The 19171-nt window shown below is 39.2% G+C and overlaps 3 protein-coding genes and 1 non-coding gene across 7 annotated transcripts; 2 read left to right on the top strand and 2 right to left on the bottom strand.

Annotated features, from left to right (window-relative positions):
* Window positions 1–1067: 1067 nt before the first annotated feature.
* Window positions 1068–4806, bottom strand: LOC147050185 (urokinase-type plasminogen activator-like). 2 transcript variants are annotated; one of them, XM_085922289.1, is made up of 11 exons: window positions 4719–4806; window positions 4191–4281; window positions 4048–4099; window positions 3806–3956; window positions 3640–3722; window positions 3546–3569; window positions 3286–3463; window positions 3056–3201; window positions 2832–2972; window positions 2530–2678; window positions 1068–1913 (listed from the first exon to the last, which is right to left on the bottom strand). In XM_085922289.1, exons 2-11 carry the CDS (start codon window positions 4239–4241, stop codon window positions 1719–1721), a joined length of 1170 nt encoding a protein of 389 aa, XP_085778415.1. In that variant the 5' UTR covers window positions 4242–4281; window positions 4719–4806; the 3' UTR covers window positions 1068–1718. The 2 variants fall into 2 exon arrangements, with proteins under 2 accessions (XP_085778415.1, XP_085778414.1); XM_085922288.1 differs by having other exon boundaries at window positions 4191–4270; window positions 4719–4796.
* Window positions 2059–2130, bottom strand: trnaa-ugc (transfer RNA alanine (anticodon UGC)). The gene has a single exon. It is a non-coding gene; the product is annotated as a tRNA-Ala (tRNA).
* Window positions 4807–6050: 1244 nt separating the features above from the next.
* On the top strand, window positions 6051–11947 carry LOC147050187 (inhibitor of nuclear factor kappa-B kinase subunit alpha-like). Of its 2 annotated transcripts, none has more exons than XM_085922485.1 (22): window positions 6051–6316; window positions 6622–6735; window positions 6935–7029; window positions 7100–7217; window positions 7287–7356; window positions 7425–7513; window positions 7582–7671; window positions 7759–7883; window positions 7989–8096; window positions 8174–8309; window positions 8408–8608; window positions 8695–8797; window positions 8913–9036; window positions 9452–9603; window positions 9780–9841; window positions 9922–10031; window positions 10100–10149; window positions 10242–10350; window positions 10425–10572; window positions 10657–10700; window positions 10790–10889; window positions 11343–11947. In XM_085922485.1, exons 2-22 carry the CDS (start codon window positions 6631–6633, stop codon window positions 11421–11423), a joined length of 2220 nt encoding a protein of 739 aa, XP_085778611.1. In that variant the 5' UTR covers window positions 6051–6316; window positions 6622–6630; the 3' UTR covers window positions 11424–11947. The 2 variants fall into 2 exon arrangements, with proteins under 2 accessions (XP_085778611.1, XP_085778613.1); XM_085922487.1 differs by having other exon boundaries at window positions 6625–6735.
* A 406-nt stretch (window positions 11948–12353) lies between these two features.
* Window positions 12354–17550, top strand: erlin1 (ER lipid raft associated 1). 2 transcript variants are annotated; one of them, XM_085922727.1, is made up of 12 exons: window positions 12354–12487; window positions 13510–13636; window positions 13859–13940; window positions 14123–14169; window positions 14343–14404; window positions 14497–14622; window positions 14699–14772; window positions 15371–15429; window positions 15540–15631; window positions 15733–15822; window positions 15939–16018; window positions 16167–17550. In XM_085922727.1, the coding sequence occupies exons 1-12, from the start codon at window positions 12472–12474 to the stop codon at window positions 16347–16349; spliced, it is 1038 nt and encodes a 345-aa protein (XP_085778853.1). In that variant the 5' UTR covers window positions 12354–12471; the 3' UTR covers window positions 16350–17550. The 2 variants fall into 2 exon arrangements, with proteins under 2 accessions (XP_085778853.1, XP_085778854.1); XM_085922728.1 differs by having other exon boundaries at window positions 12383–12506.
* Window positions 17551–19171: the final 1621 nt, after the last annotated feature.

The raw sequence follows: 19171 nt of genomic DNA on the forward strand, positions 1-19171 counted from the left end.
CTCACATTATTTTCATGCATAAACAAATGCATTACAGAAACTTGTCATGGTGCATTGAAATTGTTGGCATTAGAAATGAGTGATGTGTTGCAGGAATAGGGACAATCTCAATTTGTGCAGAGGAAACCAGAGACGTCCCAGGCAAAAAACAGCAGTATTTATACCCTGGAGATATTCACTAGCATAGTGCCTGTAGCTATGTGTGTGTGTTTATGTGAATGTGCGGGGGTGTGAACAAGAGGCTGTTGTCATCTGGACTGGAGAGACTAGACACTCTGGTCCACCTGGTTGAAGAGGCTCTCGTCTACTATTATTGAATATATACTCAATGGAATCACATTTTTACAAGCGCTCTTAACCTGGCTGCCACTGCGAAGATAAAAGGTGCAAAAAATGACATCGCACTGAGAAGTTTCAAAGGGTCCTCGTGTGATTATACAAATAAGGTCATTTAAATATAACTATCACAGTGCTTACCAACATTAAATACAGTAGCCATGTTCAGTTAACTTATACAATAGAAAAGTTTCTGAACGTCTGGGTTTTTTTTTTTCAAACCGAAGAAAAATGTGCAATTATAATTTCTGTACCCTCTCACTACCAAGAAAGGGAAGTAACCATCTCATCATTACTCTGAAGATGAAGCCTCAGGAGTAACTTGGATGGGAAGTTGGGGGGTGGATCCAACCTGAAAGCTTCCAGCTGCGATTCAAACAATCTTTGACCATGATCTTTCCTAACCTTCTCTTTAGAAATGTCCTTTCAGGGGAGTGGGACTCGTACTGCATCTCATAGCCATGTATGGTTTGAAGAACAAGTTATTAAGTAAACACATTTGTGTGAGTAGTTGAGGTGTGTGTAGGGGGACAAGCTAGAGTTATGATTGGGCCCCAGCAGTGCTGTTGTAAACTATTCTGACTTGGCATTTTTTTTTGGACTGGTCGCCAGTAGGGATGGGAATCTTCACCATCAAAGCAATACGATGCACATGTTGATACATTGCCAACGATTCGATGCATTCACGATTCATGGAATTGCCAATGATAAGATGCGATATGCTGCGATACAGTACGATTTAATTTGAAAACAATGCGATCCAGTATGATACGATACAATGCAACTCCATCTTACAGGTCGTACCGATTTTCCGATGCATATCGGTGAATCTTCCAAACCCTAGTCGCCAGACAATCTTGGCTTCTCAGAAGACTTGCTGGATGCTTTTTTGTAAATCACATCAGGATTTTCTTCATTCCATAATAGCATTCTTTAGTGTGAATATCACTCCGCTGTATGGTACTTTACCGCTTTCTTTATTTTATTTTATTTGTTGCGATGAGCTTATAGGATGGATCATTCCACTTAAAACATTCACTTTTGCACAGTATGAAAATAGCTGTAATAAAGTATTTAGATAGAATATGCTAGGCAGAATAATTACATTACATTAAATTATTAAATTACATACTGTGTGTATAAAAAAAGAAAGACAATTGTATAAAGCTATTGTACATCCAATACAATAATATTAAAAAAAACAATTTCTTTCAAGAAGAAATGACATGTAAATCCTTAAAGGATTATTCTGTCTATGTGCAGTAAATGCTTCATTAGCTGCCACTCTGTGCACGATGCAACAAATTGCTGCAACAATTATCTCCGCTGCCAAATATTCCTTTTGGAATTATTTCATTTTACCATAAGGGAGCGACTAACCTTTATTTTTGGGGATACAAGACACCTTGAGTATACTGCGGTAATTTAGTTTTCTCTGCAATCCATTTGTTGTATTTGGTGAGCTGAGTGTAAACCCCTGGATTATTTTTCAAAGCGCAGCCATTGCCCCAGCTCACAACTCCGAACTGAAAAAGCCGACCTGCGGCTTCACACACCAGTGGACCACCAGAGTCGCCCTGTGTGGAGAAAAATCACATGGACAATGTGATAAGTCATTTTCATCCATGTATCATATCAAACATTTATGATTCATTCATTTTTGGCTCACATATGCCCCTGATGTGGACAAACGGAAGGATAAACTGTCAGGAAGACAAAACATGGAGATGCCGGGGATTGAACCCGGGGCCTCATACATGCAAAGCATGCGCTCTACCACTGAGCTACATCCCCTTACTGAAGCCGCCTGGATATATTGTTTGTACGCCCTCTAGTGGGGGTTGCTAATTTCAGCCAAAGATTTCTGTAAATCATATATTTGTGTATACAGTCATGCTTTTCATCATCTTGCAGAATAAATTGCAAAATAATATGAAGGCAAATATTTATTTCAATTAGTAATATTATTATTGATCATTTGAAGTTGTGCACATTGTTAATCACTACCATTTGGAGAGGATACCATAAGAGTTTCATATCATCTTTTCTGCAGTTAAAAATATACAGTCACATATACAGACAACCACTTCTGTTTTTTTCCAACACGATCATTTCCTCTAGTTGCTTTTTGTTCACATAGACAAATTTGGGATGCAATGTGCAAAAGTTCTTTAAATGGCTGGACTTGCTCACCTGGCAGGAGTCCACGCTCCAGTTGGGTCCCGCAGCACAGAACATGTTGTCAGTGAGCATATTTGCATAGATGGGATTCTTTTCACAGTGAGACTGGGAGAGAAGATTCACACGGGCCTCCTTCAAGTATTGAGAGAAGCGTATCGCCCCTGCAGATAACACAGAATCTTAGGTTAGAATCTTGTCGGAAATGGTAGAATGTCATGACTTGTGCTATAATGCAAATATTTATGATGATTATTATTATTTTTTGCCTTAATACTTTTGTCTACAGTGTTTGTTGGGAATTATTTTGTACCTACCGGAGCTCTGCTTGCCAAATCCTGCGATGACGCACTGAAAGCCAACAGGAAGTTGAGTGTCAGGTGGAGGAAGACAAACCGTGCGAACAGATTTCGATCGCACAGCACATCGTCCATCTTTGCTTTTGATCTTCAACAGGGCTGAAAAGATGAACGGAACCGCTTAAGGTCTTCAATGGGTTGCACAGAGATAGGTTTTTACTCAAAGCTTTGCTTGTGCTCACCTATGTCATTGTTATAGTTGGTCTCGTTGAATGCTTGGTGGAGGATGATTTTTTCCACAGTAAATTCCTGTTCGTTGACAGCATCCGTTTCATTGGTGGCACTCTTACCCAGGAAGACAGATAATCGCTGGACGTTGGTCCCTTTACTGAACACATTGTTCCACGTGAGTCAGTACTTTTATCAAATGAGAGGAAATGATAAAGTGTTAGTTCCGTGTGTTTGGCCGCACCCGTCAGAGAAGCAATGAGTAGCCGTGAGCACCCAGCATGGTGCAATGAGTGAGCCTCCGCAAAAGAACTTGCGGCGGTGAAAAATGGCGGCGATCCACGGCTGTGACCTCGCGGCTACAAACGAACCGCCCACAATTTTGTGCATCCTTTGCCTGGGCGTCTCACCGCACGTCAGTTCTGCAAGGATGGTCAGGAAGGGAAGAATCAGTGAGTCATCAGATGATGTTATTGGGATAAGTTAAGAGCACAACTTTATTACCTGTATCCACAGCAACGGTGGAACCTGGAGGGCAAAATGACATTCTTAGAAAGTGCAAACTAAAATGAGAAGTTTTTAAATTTTAATCTCTTACAGTGGGGAATGTCACAGAATTCTCTCACGATTCTCTTCCCTCTTTTGACGCGACACCACGGCTTCGGGCTTTGGTCGGGATTCCTAGGAGGTCAACATTTGACGTATGAGTATGACCAAAATGATATTATTAGATATTCCTCCAGCAAAAAGTGAATTCTGCCTACCTGCAGTATCTATGATTCCCGATTCCAGATGAGGCACCCCAGGGGTTTTTGAACATGTTCCAATTAAGACAGCGATGCCCATTTGTTGTTTTGGAAATAATTCCCCTGTAATTGCTGCAATCCCCTGAACAACACGCCTCTGAAGCATCAACTTTGATAAAAAAAAAAAATTGAAAAATTATCAATGAATCCTCACATAACAAAACAAAAATACACACACGAGTGAAGAACAGTGAGCTCACCTTGATGCGAGTGTGTATGTCCTGTCGATTTACGCCATTTCTTTGAAAATGCCTGAAAAAGAAAGAGCATGTATATATTTTTTTAATAACAATGACTCAATTCCCAATCATGAAATGAAATCATGCACTTGAAATTTACTTACAACTTCAATACTGACAACGGCAATCATCGACAGGATGACTAAGAAGTTCATCTTTACTTCTGCTTTTGTGCTATTGTGGTCTGGACACAGGCTAGACAAAAAGGAATTGAAAATGTCAACACTCAATGCCCTTTTAGGGAGATTATCTGAAGTGACACGAGGACAGGCACGTGTGATTATAAGGAAAAATAGTGAAGACATGGCGATAGATAAAGTGCATCGGTCTAGAATATAATATGAATAAATATTACAATTCCAAAAATTAATATTACTTGGGAGCTGCAGATCAGGGGATGCTTTGAGAATACTTGTCAATTTGTTTTGTATATGTGAAGCCCTTTGAGACTGCTTGTGATTTAGGGCTACATAAATAAACTTGACTTGAAACTTGACTAATATTTTCTCCCCACAATACACGAAGAGACATGATTGGATGGTCAGAACTGTCATTTTACTTCATTTTCCCATAACACTGCATAATAAAAATTCAAACGATAAAAATTGGGATATTTGACAGGAGATGCATACCTTTCTGTTGCAAGACGGTGTAAAACAATCCTGATGACGATTCTTGTTCCTTCTTTCTCCACGCTTCTTGTCTTTTTGTTGTGTTTGAGTGCTGATGTCCCCTGCATCCTTTCCATTTATGAATGCTGAAGCTGGGAGGAGTTTAATGCCAGGCCCACCCAAACATCACTCACATGCATCACGCTGACGTTTAGCTTGACCGAAGAATTGCTCATGACGTGTGACATCAGCACTGTCAAATAGAAGAAGTTTATCCAAAATTGGTAATAAAACAGGCTCCCACGCTTTTTTGTGAGGAAGACAAACAAACTGACTAAAGCACAATTCAGCTTATAAATAAGTGCAAAATAAGGCAAAGCTTACATTGTTGTATAATATAAATCAATTTCATTTTATGTAATAAATGCAGAAAGAATCAAATTAAGTTTGTAGTATGGATTTGGCATTTGAAGTACTACAAAGGGGGTTTTGTCCTTGAAATCCCCTTTGAAGAGACTACCTCATACATGACGACTTTATTCGTCACCTTTCCGCTTTCCTGATTGCCATAGTCAAATCATGGCCAAGGTAGGAAACAGGAAACATTAACAGGAACATGAATGAAAACATCCATTTACCTATTGTTTTCAGTTTCTTCTCAATGTGCATGCACTCAAAATTGTGTTTTTGTTTTATTTTAATTGCAAGCTGATTGCTTCCTTCCTATCACTCAATAGTTTTTTTTTTTTTTTTTTTAACAAATTACCAGCAGGGAAATATTCAATTAAGAATAAACTGTTGTTACAAATGAACTGATCGGGGGCTACTGACTGCACTATTAATTGTCAGCACAATTCCGGCATCTATTCAAAGTTATACATGTGATTGAATTTAGAGTCTATCTTATTGGTCACTCGTTTTGCCACTATTGATCTCTCAAGACATGGCAGATATGTTTTGAAAATTTCAAAAAAAAAAGTGAGATTAAATATTTGCATGAAAGGGACATATAATGGAAAATGTACTCGTATCAAACAGAACCATGCATGTCAAAGCCAAAAGTTTGAGAAATATTAAATGCAGGATGGTTGGCTGGATGGATAATGTCTCCTAAAGTAAGCGTTTGAGTGTATGACGCCATCTGCAGATAATATTTAAAACCTTACCATGTAGAGTGAGGCATTTTCTGGAGCAGGGTCCTAAAATTGATGAAATTAAATTGCCTGCAATCCGTTGTTGCATTAGAACTATTAATGCTGACAAAGAGACTAGATTACAACAACTTTTCTCCTTTTTATTTTTTTCTCCCACTGAAGCGATTCACGCACGCATGCGCAGTTGTACTTACGTGTTGACTTTTTTTTTTTTTACTTTCACTTTGTTTTGGAACACTTTGTTTGGATCCATTTACCATCAACGACAGCATAAATAGACAACAAATATCTCCAGAGACAAGCACGACAGATCGGGAAAGCTGACAGTTTTGTTACTTTAAGTCTCGGTCGTGAAGAGCGACGGTCATTCATAGTTTGCTAACTCGGGAGGCTAATAACTTATTCAGGGCTAAAATGTTGTGACGCGAATAAGTTATGGCACATTAAAACTGACGCCTGAAATAGGTAAGAATTTCACCAAATTTGCAAGTAGGCCTCTTTCTACGGATGATCTATCTTCTTCACAACTTTTGTAATACATACTATGTGTTTGCAGTGTGGCAAAATAAACAATGTCTAAAAATAAATTCTCACCCAAAACACTCAAATGATGATGATTTGACTGTTGAGAGAATGTATACAACACTATTAGCGTGCTGAAAGAACAACAATGAGTAAACAAATGGCTTGATCTTGTCACTTTTGTACAGTTTGTCTCATCTCAAAAGTGCAAAACACGAACACGCCTATTGTACTTGCTGTGTCTTCAGCAGGTGACAATGGAGCGAGCTTCCATCAAGCAGAACCAGTTGTGTGGCCCATGGGAGATGAAGCAGAGGCTTGGGATGGGAGGTTTTGGGCATGTGTACCTGTACCAGAATCATGTAAGTGCTCTCATTCACATAATAAACACACAGGAGCGTGCAAATAATCTGAGATGTCAGAGAGACAAGCGGACTAGTAGACCATAAGATCCTTTTCAGTGTGGAGACTGACTCCTGCACAAGATAACCACAAAATCAAATGCATCTTTATTTGTGCACTTTAGTGATAGTAGTGTTCTTATTTTTATGTGTTGAGCAGAAATCGGGGGAGAAGTTAGCTGTGAAACTCTGTCGTTTCGAACTGAGCTCCAAGAACAAGGAACGCTGGGGAAGAGAGATCCAGATCATGAAGAAGTGAAAATGGATGCATTGACTATTATATTGCACAAAAACATGATTTTTTTAAAATATATATATATTCTAGGTTGAACCACGTGAATGTTGTTCAGGCCAGCGAAGTTCCAGAAGAATTGAGCTTGATTGCTCTGAATGACCTACCGCTGCTAGCCATGGAGTACTGTTCTGGAGGAGACCTACGCAAAGTAGTTTTATAATTTATTTATTTAATTTCATTAAATTGTCACCACATATGTATGTTCAAATCTCTTAAGGTTCTCAGTAAACCAGAAAATTGTTGTGGGTTGAAGGAGAGTGAAGTGCTCTCCCTACTCCGTGATATCGGTAAGGTTTTTATTTTTTGTAAAAGCTCTCCTGTGATGACTCCTTAATGCATTTTAATTTTTTGACAGGATGCGGTATCGAGTACCTTCATGAAAATAAGATTATACACAGAGACCTCAAACCTGAGAATATAGTTCTGCAAGAGATTAATGGCAAGGTAAATCACAATCTATGTTTGCAAAAGCGCCATCTGTCGCTGATTTCTCACTTTTCATTTTCCTCCAGCTTGTCCATAAAATTATAGATCTTGGTTATGCAAAAGATCTCGACCAAGGCAGTGTCTGTACGTCGTTCGTCGGAACCCTCCAGTATCTCGTAAGTGTACATTGTTTACGTGTAGTGTCAATAAAACGTTTTTTTTAAATTAGGACCATTCATAAAGTGCGATTTGATGTGTTCTAGGCACCGGAGCTGTTTGAAAGTAAACCTTACACGGTAACTGTGGACTACTGGAGTTTTGGAACAGTAATTTTTGAATGCACGTGCGGTTTTCGCCCGTTTTTACACCATATGCAGCCCGTACAGTGGTGAGTTTGATAAATGCTTCGTAATTACTTGAATGCATAACTTCTGACTTATGAATATTTCTAATGTTATTATATATTTCTAATTTATATGCAACTTTTTAATAGGACTAGTCACGTTAAAAATAAAGGTGCTAAGGACATCATGGCGGTGGAAGACATGAATGGAGAGGTTCGATTTTCAACCCATCTTCCATATCCCAACAATCTCAGCAGGTAGAAACAAAAGCAATCATTATTCTATAAATCCAAAATCTCATTCTTTACTAATGTTTACATGTGCTTATCTTAAGGCCGTTGTTAGAGCCGGTGGAGAATTTGCTGCAGATGTTGTTACTGTGGGACCCGGCAGCCCGTGGCGGGGGTTTGCATCCTGTTACGAAAAAGGCAAACTGTTACAAGGTTCTCCAGAATATCCTCAACATGAAGGTCAGTAATAAACAACAGCAATTACTCCAGACGTTCTACAAAAGCTCTTTCGCAAATGTTCCTCGATCAAGATAATAATTCCTAGATTTGGTGCTCAGGTGATCCATGTGTTGGACATGACGTCAGCCCAGATGCACTCTTTGATCCTGGAGGCCGAAGAGAGCTTACACTCCTTGCAGCTTCGTCTGGAGACGTACACACAGTCGCATATCTCCCCACTAAATCAAGAACTGCTGTTAGAGACGGGAATCTCCCTGGACCCACGCAGACCTCCTGCACATTGTTTGCCGGATGGTTTGGTATGTGACGTGTACGCAAAAATATATTTGTCGTAATTAGTCATCTGTGTGTGTGTGTCTTAATATTTGTTGTTCTTTTCTGTCAGAGAGGCTGGGACACCTTCATCGTCTTCCTGTTTGATAAGAGCCTATCCAAGTACTCAGGACCCCTCACTGCCAGACCCTTGCCTGAGAGTGTCAACTTTATAGGTGAGAATTTTCACTTTAAAAATAGCATCCAAATCTTCATTCTTCAATTCAAATTCAACTGTTTAACATGCTTGGCTCCATTCAAAACTAAATCACTTTCTTTATGTTTCTACAGTCAGAGAGACAAAGACGCAGCTTCCGCTGACCACATTGAGGAAGGTATGGGGAGAAGCAGTCAGCTACATTTGTGGACTAAAAGAGGACTACACTCACCTGTACCAGGGACAAAGGGCCGCTATGTAAGTACATGTACGGAATTGTCAGTCAGTTATTCCTTCAGAAAAGTGGTAACCACCTGGACGTGCAAGAGCAACATTATTTAATGCATAAATCCAGCAATGTGTGACAGCTTAGTGGTGTGACGTCTAAAAACAGCCGGTAGGGCTGGAGAATTTTCAAAGAAAATTCCCGACCCCCTACATTCTACAAGGGGCAGAGAACTGACACGATCCGGTCGGGGAATTTTATAGATTTAATAGTCTTACATTGATAATTCAAATGCAAAGGTGTGCCTCATGCCTCTTTTATGATTGGTATGAAAAAGAACCTAACCATTGTTAGCATTAGCAGTGTTTTGTGCACTTTTACAAAGTGTTGCTCAAAAAGCTTGAAAAAGCAAAAACAAGATCAGACTAATCTTTTGTTTGTGCGTAGGTTGAGTCTGCTGCGTTATAATACCAACTTAACACGCTACAAGAACCTGCTCTTCTCCCAGTCACAGCAGCTGCAAGCCAAGCTGGCTTTCTTTAAAACCAGCATCCAGCATGACTTGGAGCAATACGCCAAGCAGAGACACACAGGCATCTGTGAGTTTCTTCTTTTGTCATTCATAAATCCATTGATGAAGTCTACACACCCCTGTTCAAATTTCAAATTTTTGCAATATAAGAAAAAAGATCAAATATAAATCATTTGGAAATGTTTTATATTCACAGTATTTGAAATGAAAGCACATCATCTGCTTTTGTGTGTTTTTGCAAAGCTTCAGAGAAGATGCTGAGGACGTGGCATGAAAATGAAGCAAAGGCCGATGGCTTTTCTAAGGTAAGAGAAAATATGGAAAGGCATAATGGCATACATTCCATTTGAGAAGTCACACATTTCACAAATACTTTCTGCCGTAGGTCGCCGATGTCGGATATCTGGATGAAGAGATAGTTGCGCTTCATTCTGAAATTGTGGAATTGCAGCGGAGTCCATTTTTGAGGAGACAAGGAGACTCAATGGAACAGCTGTCAGTATATTTAATAATCATATCAGTGCTGTGTAGTGCACACAAAGTAACTTTGTGCCTTTCCGCAGTGAGGGTAAAGCTATTGAACTCTACAAGCAACTAAAAGCTAAATGCAAAAGTTAGTGAAGATCTTTACGTTTATTAGAATTAAGTCTATAAAATGTATAAATAGACTGTAAATGAATTAATAAATGTTGTGTTTCTGCACAGGCCCCGACCTACCACATGGTTACAGTGACAGCTCGGGCATGGTGAAGGCCATCCTGCAAATGGTTCAGAACCAAGACCGAGTGCTGAAAGACTTGTACACTCACCTCAGGTATTTCATTTGCCTCCGGCCGAGTAAAGTACAGCACGAACGTTCTACTTATCCACACTTGTTTTTCCCTCTAGTACAATTCTGGTATGTAAGCAACGCATCGTTGATTTGTTCCCAAAATTGGAGAAGGCAGTTGAGAACATAAAAACGGCAGAGGCAGCCGTAATCCAAATGCAAACAAAGCGCCAGAAAGAGTTCTGGTACCTTTTGAAGATTGCCTGTGTGAGTAAAATATGAAGTCAAGAGTATACAAATATTCAGTCGCCATGATATTCTTTATTTGAAACCTTGTGTTTGTGTCTTCAGGCCCAAAACGATTCACAGATTTGTGTTCAGCCATCCACTGATGGGTAATATGATGGGATTAGAAAGCTTCAGAATACAAAAAAAGTCTAAAGGATGATTTTTAAAAACTGTAACTTTTTTTTTTCTCTTGCAGAGAAACTGTTTCTCAATTATTGGATGAAAACTGCCATTATCTAAATAAGCTTACTTCTTTGTTACAAGATGCTAGCCTTGAGAGAGAGCAAAGCATGATGGTACGTTCTACACAGTGGTTTTTTTTTCTGGTCATTGTGGTTGGAATCGTGCATTGTAATTCCTCCCATGTGACAGAGCCCAACAAATCATTTATTCAGAGTAGCTTAACGAGTGGAGCAAGTGTGTGTCTGAACCTTATTTCTTTATTTGCAACCTCTTTTGTCTTATGATCCTCGCTTTTTACATATTAGCTCCTCCTACCATCCGCCACACCCTTCAGTCTTTATTACTGTGTGATACTGTGTTGATATGCTACTCAACCAAGAACTAATTGGAAATGGAATAATTATCTTCCGGCATCTTTCATGATACACTAGATGGATTGTCAAATTGGGAATCACTACATAGACGTGTTTTCCCCTGTCATTCTCTTAATGAAGTCCAGTAAACTCATGTTGTATTTATTTACCACAGTACCACTAAAGAACTTTATGTCTGTGTTCTTTTTTTAGGATCAAGACTGGAGTTGGATCCCTAATGATGCAGCAAAACCCAATCAAAAGTCTTTGAGCGACCAACCAGGAACGCAATGAGTCAAAGATACGCTAATGGAGCAATACAACATATATGCTGCCTAGATGGTTTATGATGTAGTGGACAGACTTTATGTTAAAGCCTATCAGCCATGATATAAGCTCTACAGTGGTTTTGTTTGTTTTGTGTTACAGCATGTAAAGCAAAAAGTATTTATTTCACTCGTGAAACTGAGCAAAGTGAAATGTGTGCCATACATATTCCTCATGAATAATTTTGCAAATTAAACAATAATGGTAGTTAAAGTATCATTTTAAGCAAATCATCCAAACATTATCTGAAAGTTAACCATAACCTTATTCTGCAGGTGTTGTGGTAAACTGTAACTAAAACTGTCCAAGAAGTATTCATTAAAGGGAGTGAGTTTGTTGTGCTGAAATGAAGAACTGCACTGAACTTTTCTAAGAGGTGTATTTTGATTACCACATTTTGCTCCAAGAGAGGCAATGCAGACAGCACTTACAAGTATGACAGTAAAATTATATAACAATAAACTGAAAATGACTCCAATTTTTGAGTGTCAAGATTATTTTTCTAATGGTAGAATTTTCAGCTCTTGTATTAATGTATTGATTAGTTGTAACTACCAATAAACATTGTAACGTGGACAGTGAGTATACTAGTTATGGCATGTCAAATTCAAAAGTGAAAATAATTCCCACAGTCCTTGAAAGCAGCATACCAAGAGCGAAATAATCAAAAATAGTTAATTTGAGCTTTTACGTTCAATACGTTTGCATTGGATTATTACGGATTGTTTGCTTATTTAAGTACACATTTTATTCAGCTTTTCTATATATTTTATATATCTTTATCGACTTTATAAAACTAATAGATTTAATTACGTTTTTGATCAATTCTTGGGCCTTCTGAGCATTTAAATTGGCAATATTAGGGTAGTGACCTTGGTTTTTAGGTGGAACCTGAGTGTAAAATGTTTCAAAACGACTTCTAGAAGCCTAAATAATTCCGACCGCACATGAATGCAGCACCGCAACGAGCCCGAACTAAAACTGCGGTAGGCGGTTGAGGGGGATGAGACGTTGAATGAACGCCAGGAGAGGTGACTGTTCAGGATAGTGGTAATTTCATTTTAATCCATTTAATTCAACTCGGCACCCGAACATTATTGCACGTATTTTTCCAACAAAAGCTACGCTTCGCTGAGTAGATTGCGGAGGTTATCAGCCCAAGCAGTTAGCACACAGCATGCATGATTACGGAATCCGCCCCCGGTAGTGAAGGATAGCTCACGCCACGGCTAACTGTGGCTAACACACGTCGTCGGTCTTTCACAATGCGTCGGTCTGTTGCGTATTAAAAATGTGAAGTCATGATTGCGATCTTTGTTAAATTATAGTTCATCGAAATGCATTATGCCAGTCTGTGTGCCAATGCTTGTTAGCAGTAGTCGTTGTCATCTGTCAGTGTAAAATGAACTGTCGCGACAGTTGTGTGGACCTTCCAATGTTTATTGGCTCCGTTGCGGTTAACGCATTTCAAGTGAAAGGATTGTGTTCCTGTGATCTGGACTAAATCGGTGTGCTCATTTGGTCAGATTCTTAGAACGAAGGAATAAATCATTTTTTAAATAAACAAATCACCTGATATTCGAAAAAAACGACATATAATTATTGCAAAGTATTTCCCAAATTGACCCCCCATTCGATGTGGATGGCTGGATGCCCCCCCCTCCCCAAAATATTAAATAATAATGTTGCATAATCTGGAATATATAACATTTGGTTCCATTTTCCAACACTCACAGGAAAGACACACAAAAATTAAATTACACATTTGGATCAATTAAGTGAATTTAGATGATTTTTCTGCGATGCATCTGATGATGTCACAGCATCCTAATGTAGTTGAGACTCATCAAACCTTGCAATCATAAAATGTAAAGTCTTATTTCATTCATGTCAGTTGGTGAGTTATTCACAAGGGCTTTTATTTTACACCAATCCTGCTTTGCCTCGCTCGTTTGAATCGCTTGCAATAAAATGGCAGCAGAATAGCTCCATGCCATTTACTATGCCTGTACAAACATTTTAGGATGTTTAAATAATGGTCATCTATCTGCAGGTGAGAGCCCAGTGAGGATGACGCCACATGTCGGGGCTGTTTTTGCAGCAATTGCAGGGGTGACTGCTGTCCTGCTGCACTCCTCCATTCACAAAATAGAGGAAGGCCACCTTGCTGTCTACTACAGGTACTGTTAACTGTACACTAAGCAATTTTCCTTTGAGAGGAGAAAGAAAATGTGTAACTGGCGTCAAAGATAGAGTTATGATCCACTTAAGAGTTTCCACTGTATGACAATTAAGGTGAACTTGTTTGTTAACTTCAGGCTCTACCTACATTGTAATCAGCAGATAAGCAGCTATTTTGAAATTATTGCACAAGCTTCTTCTTTTTTTTTAATTGTCTTTAGGGGTGGAGCTTTGCTGACAGGTCCCAATGGTCCGGGATATCATATCATGCTGCCTTTTATTACCACATTCAGATCAGTTCAGGTAATCTCTTCTGGCATCCTTCTCGCAAGAATGAGGAAGTTAGAATCAACTGTGTATCTCATCATACACACAGGCAAAACAGGAAATTATCTTGTCTTCTCCTCTTGCAGTTTAACATCAAACATTGTAATTGTTGTGTTAGCTGAACTAGTCCGTTAGTTTTTTGTATTCTTTTATTTCAGACGACATTGCAGACTGATGAGATCAAGAATGTACCTTGTGGAACAAGGTATAAATATTATACTAATATATATATATATTTTTTTTTCCTCAATGTCTGCAACTAACAAAAAAGGAATAAAGCTATAGAATAATATCCAAACACTATGAGAATAAGATAAAAAGTATTTCAAAAATAAAAGTTGTTTGAGAATATTAACACATTTTGAATCTCCTTGCCAGTGGCGGGGTGATGATCTATTTTGACCGAATAGAGGTCGTCAACATGCTGGTCTCCTCCGCAGGTACAAAATGTTCAGATTCAATTGCAAAAGTTCCTTTTCTTGTCGCATGCATCACAATCGTCTCACTCTTTGTCTTCCTGATGTGTTTCTAGTGGTGGACATAGTGAGGAACTACACGGCCGATTATGACAAAACTCTCATTTTCAACAAAATTCACCACGAGTTAAACCAGTTCTGCAGCGTGCACACACTACAGGAGGTCTACATAGAGCTCTTTGGTTTGTCTTTCCCTAAATGTTGAAATTAATCATGGTATGGCAATTGATCAATTATGGTGGTTTTCTTGATTTCTAGATATTATTGATGAAAACCTGAAGACTGCCTTGCAGAAAGATCTTAATGTGATGGCCCCTGGACTTACTATACAGGTAAGAGCTAACAAACAATTGCAGGTAAAAAAATAATTTAAAAAAATCATTCTCTATGAGAAGTACCATTGTTACACTGCCTTAATACTGCACACATTTTGGCTTGACGTAGAAATAATAAATGGTGGAAAGTACAAAAAAAGGAGCTATTGTAAACAGGTTCCCCATTCACAGCCGCACACAGCAGGAAGCGATGAGATCCTCTGCTGAAGAATACCAGGGCTAAGATGGAAATGTGTCAAAACGGGTTAGCACAAGACAAACACTAGATTCAAACTAAATTAACTAAATCAAACAAAAAAAAAGACTGACAAACTAGTATACCTTTTGTGCGATCAGTATCAGTTTCCATGGTTCCAATTCCACTCAAGAATATTATCCAATATCAGTCTGCCTGCTTTAGACATCCATGAACATTTATTTTCTCTCCTTTTTTCTGAACGTTATAGCCCTTTAGTGGTTGATCTGATTTATTTTCCCTCACGTTTCGACTTAAATATTCAACATGGCAATCAAAAGCTACCAGATCTGATCTATCAAGCTGTGTTGATTTCAAAGGTCTTTTTCTTTCTCTCCACTCTAACTCAACCGGATGCAGGCTGTCCGTGTAACCAAGCCAAAGATCCCCGAGTCTATCAGGAGAAACTTTGAACTCATGTGAGTTTGACCTAAAGTTGCTATCTAACATGCATTTTTTTGGGTGTGACATACTTGGTTCAAAGTGAGTTCAAAAGCATAAAGGAAAGTGTGTGTACGTGTATGTGTAGGGAAGCAGAGAAAACTCGTCTCCTAATTACGGCTCAGACACAGAAGGTGGTGGAAAAGGAGGCGGAGACAGAGAGGAAAAAAGCCATTATCGGTAAGTGCGGTTTTTTTTTTCTTCTGGTGGTTTAATTTGCACACTCTTCTATTCCGCTCACCACAAAGCCCGCCTGCTGTGTTGATCCGTGTCGTGTGCAGAGGCTCAAAAAGTGGCTCAGGTAGCCGAAATCCATTTCCAGCAGAAAGTGATGGAGAAAGAGACAGAGAAGAGGATCTCTGAAATCGAGGGTCAGCTAAGCCGCCTCGCTTCAGTATTTCAATACACGTGCACGACTTCTCGTTTATCTCTTGAGACTAATATTTTGTATATTTCTATATCTGGTGGTATTATGTGCCATATTCAGATGCCGCCTTTCTGGCCAGGGAGAAGGCCAAGGCAGATGCAGAATACTACACCGCTGAGAGGTTTGCTGAAGCAAACCAGGTATAAGACATTGTGCACACACACACAAACACATGCAATACACTTTTTGGCATCCTTCGATTGTGGGAGCAACCTCAGTAAAAATGTTCACCGCACTTTTCAAGATAAATGAGTGGAATTCTGCAATCACATCTGCTCTGTCTTGTAGCTGAAGTTAACTCCCGAGTACCTGGAGCTGATGAAGTACCAGGCCATAGCCACTAATAGCAAGATTTACTTCGGCCAGGACATCCCCAACATGTTTGTGGATGGAAACCTCGGCACACCCAAAGCCGAAAACAATCACAAGGCACCCAAGCAGGACTCGCGGATATCTTCCGTCAATTTGTAAACCGCGAATAGAGATTTGGAGGATTTGATGTGATCAAAAAGCAGAAAGAAGAAGGTAATGAAAGGGATTTCTTTTTTTTTTTTTTGGAGGGGTTAAGCATAAGAACAAAAAGCCTGTAAAAACGTATCTGCCTGTAAGGCAACAGCAGGGGGTGGCTAAAATTTTGCTTGTTTAACTTTTTTTTTATGCTTTTGGCTAACCTCGTATGCAAAGATGATTGTTGACACGGCCTATCTGGACTGGAACGCAGCGTGTGACACTAATTAGAAACGAGAGCGATTTGTTTTGGCGTGTGAAAGAGTTTTTATGGCTAGTTGGGCATTTCTTGGTTGCGGTTCCAACAGTGCACTGTGGCGTTTGCCAGCTGCTTAAAGAAAGCAGACTTCAATATTCTAACGAGAATGGCGGAGGAGCTTCCTGTTCTTATTTGGTCTGCCGGTTTGTGTTTTGTTATGTGGCCTGGTGCTGATGATGAAAGTAGTGCCTGATCTTATCCACCAATTCTGTCTGTTTAGAGCTTATTGGGATATCTCAGGAAAATAACAATTTGTTAGATGCTCACAAGAACTTTTTCCTAATGTTGATACTGGATCCGAATGCAAATCCCTTGCAAGTTCCCTTCCCTTCTAGTTTACTGTTCTAGGATCAGAAAGAAGTTCTGGGACTGAGACACGAGAAAATAAGCAAGAAGGCTACACAACATTAGGTGTCTCAGTCTTTGCCAAACAAAATCAAGCTTTTCATAACACTATCATTCTCCTGTTTTGTAAAATGCAGCTAATTAATAGTGCTTGTGCCGGGGCTAGTTTGACTTTTTTTTTTCTCCCCCCTTGGCTTTGTTTAAAGAAAATACGAGTTAGCCATGGTTAACAATGGTGGTTCGTCACGCTGTGATGCATCAGCGTCGACGTGAGCCGAGAGAAAGGCACCACTTGTGTCCAGAGTGACGTTTGCGTCCATGCGCTGATGTTTACGTGACCGCCGAATGGCCGCACTCTTGCTCCGCTTGCTGAGGTGGTGGCGGGTGATGGGTATAAATCACTCAGCCTGATTTATTTGTTTTCTTCTTGTTGACATTTTGTACAATCTGTGAAATTCTCCAAAATGGTTTCTCCTTGTTTTTAAAGGGTTTATATGCAAAAACAATGTTTTGACAATATTCTTAAATAAAACCTATTTTGGTACCTCTCTTCTCCATGCATCAATTGACTGAATTATTCATGTCAATATTCTGAATTTGTCAGTAACTTTGTTTTGGGAACTGAAAACTATTTTGTTGGCTGCAGTTTCATTAAATTATGCTTTTAAAAATATTTCTAAAACATTAGCATATATGTAAACTATTTTAGTTGACTTGAATTTTATGAAAGGGAACATTACAGAAAACAAAAGTGTAATTCCAAAAGCTTCCAACAGAGGGTGCACTGGCATCATAAATACTCTGCTCCAGTTAAAAGAGCCCAAACAGCAAAACAATACATATTTCAGCTAAAACAATGGACCAGAATTCTGACCATTATTTGTAGCCACGTGTGGATGACTGGACCAACGTACACAATGTCACACATCATGTGTCATGAGCACAGCATAAACACATCAACAGTTCCATGGTCCTGAAGGAGGTCAGCTATTCACGCAGGAAGCACTTAACATGTGTGAGCATGTGAGACACCACTTCCTTTTAGTCATTGTGAAGTCCACTGGGGTCACTTTAAATACATTTAAGACATTGTTTTGGCTACTGAACTCTGAGAGGGACCCAATTAAAAACCAGCACGATGGAAAAGCAAAGATATGTTTCATTAAACTTAAAATAAACAAACCAGTAGAGCGGCCGTACTGGGGCGAGACCATCGATGGGGGTTTTTGTGTCACTGATATGGCAAGATAAATAAATGTGAATATTGATGTTTACTGCGTCCAGTTAAATGGGTGGTCTGGTGCTGTTAGGAAGTCAGGTCAAGTCTGTCTGCTGAAACCCACCAAAGTTAGGGCGTGGCTGCTGGAATGATCCGTTTGAAAGAGAAGATTGATACAGAGACGGTGATTCACTCTATCATCATCAGCTATCATCATCTCTGTGCTCAGCTTGTTCTCCTTTGCATTCCAATCCTGTGTGCTGGAGCTTCACACTCACCTTTCAAATATATATATATAATTTACTGAACTTTCACACATTTTTTTTTTTTTCCCCTTACTCAGCTTTGTTTTTCAACAAGACTCTCAGTTGCTTCATTCTGCATAAATCATGCTTGTTACAGAGCATTTTTCAGAACACTGGGGCCTCAACTTACAAGTTTAATTTGTTCCTGACCGCTTTCCCAATTCAAAGATCTTGTTCCAAATCCTATTTTTCATTAAAATGAATGACAATTAGACAGTATGTCTATTTTCTTTGGCAATAGCCTGCACGAATTGTGCCTGGTAACAAGATCTTGCGCAAATATGGGACGCTGCCAGTATCTGAGTTATGTTGTTTATATCTGCGAGATAGCCAAGACGTTTTGCTTGTGAAATGTTATCACGATGCAGACTCTTGTGTACCTTTTTGTCTTCAAGCTATCCTGTTCTAAAATTGACCTACTTGTGTCAGCTTTCCAACATGACCTAATGTTTTATCATTAGACTAGGACAGGCGAGTGATGCTGAATCAGCATTTATGTCTTCTTACTCCTATCAGCCTCATCTTAACTGTTAACGTTGATGAAAAACAAATGTGCTTTTTTTTTTTTTTTTTTATAAATAAGCCCTTGCGTTTTTAGACGTGTGCGAGGAACTGACAGTGCTTGCGAATAAACCTAACACTGCACGTCATTGTGTTT

The sequence above is a fragment of the Syngnathus leptorhynchus genome, chromosome 10, assembly GCF_054491065.1.
Source record: "Syngnathus leptorhynchus isolate UIUO chromosome 10, UIUO_Slep, whole genome shotgun sequence".
In the NCBI taxonomy this organism is placed as follows: Eukaryota; Metazoa; Chordata; class Actinopteri; order Syngnathiformes; family Syngnathidae; genus Syngnathus; species Syngnathus leptorhynchus.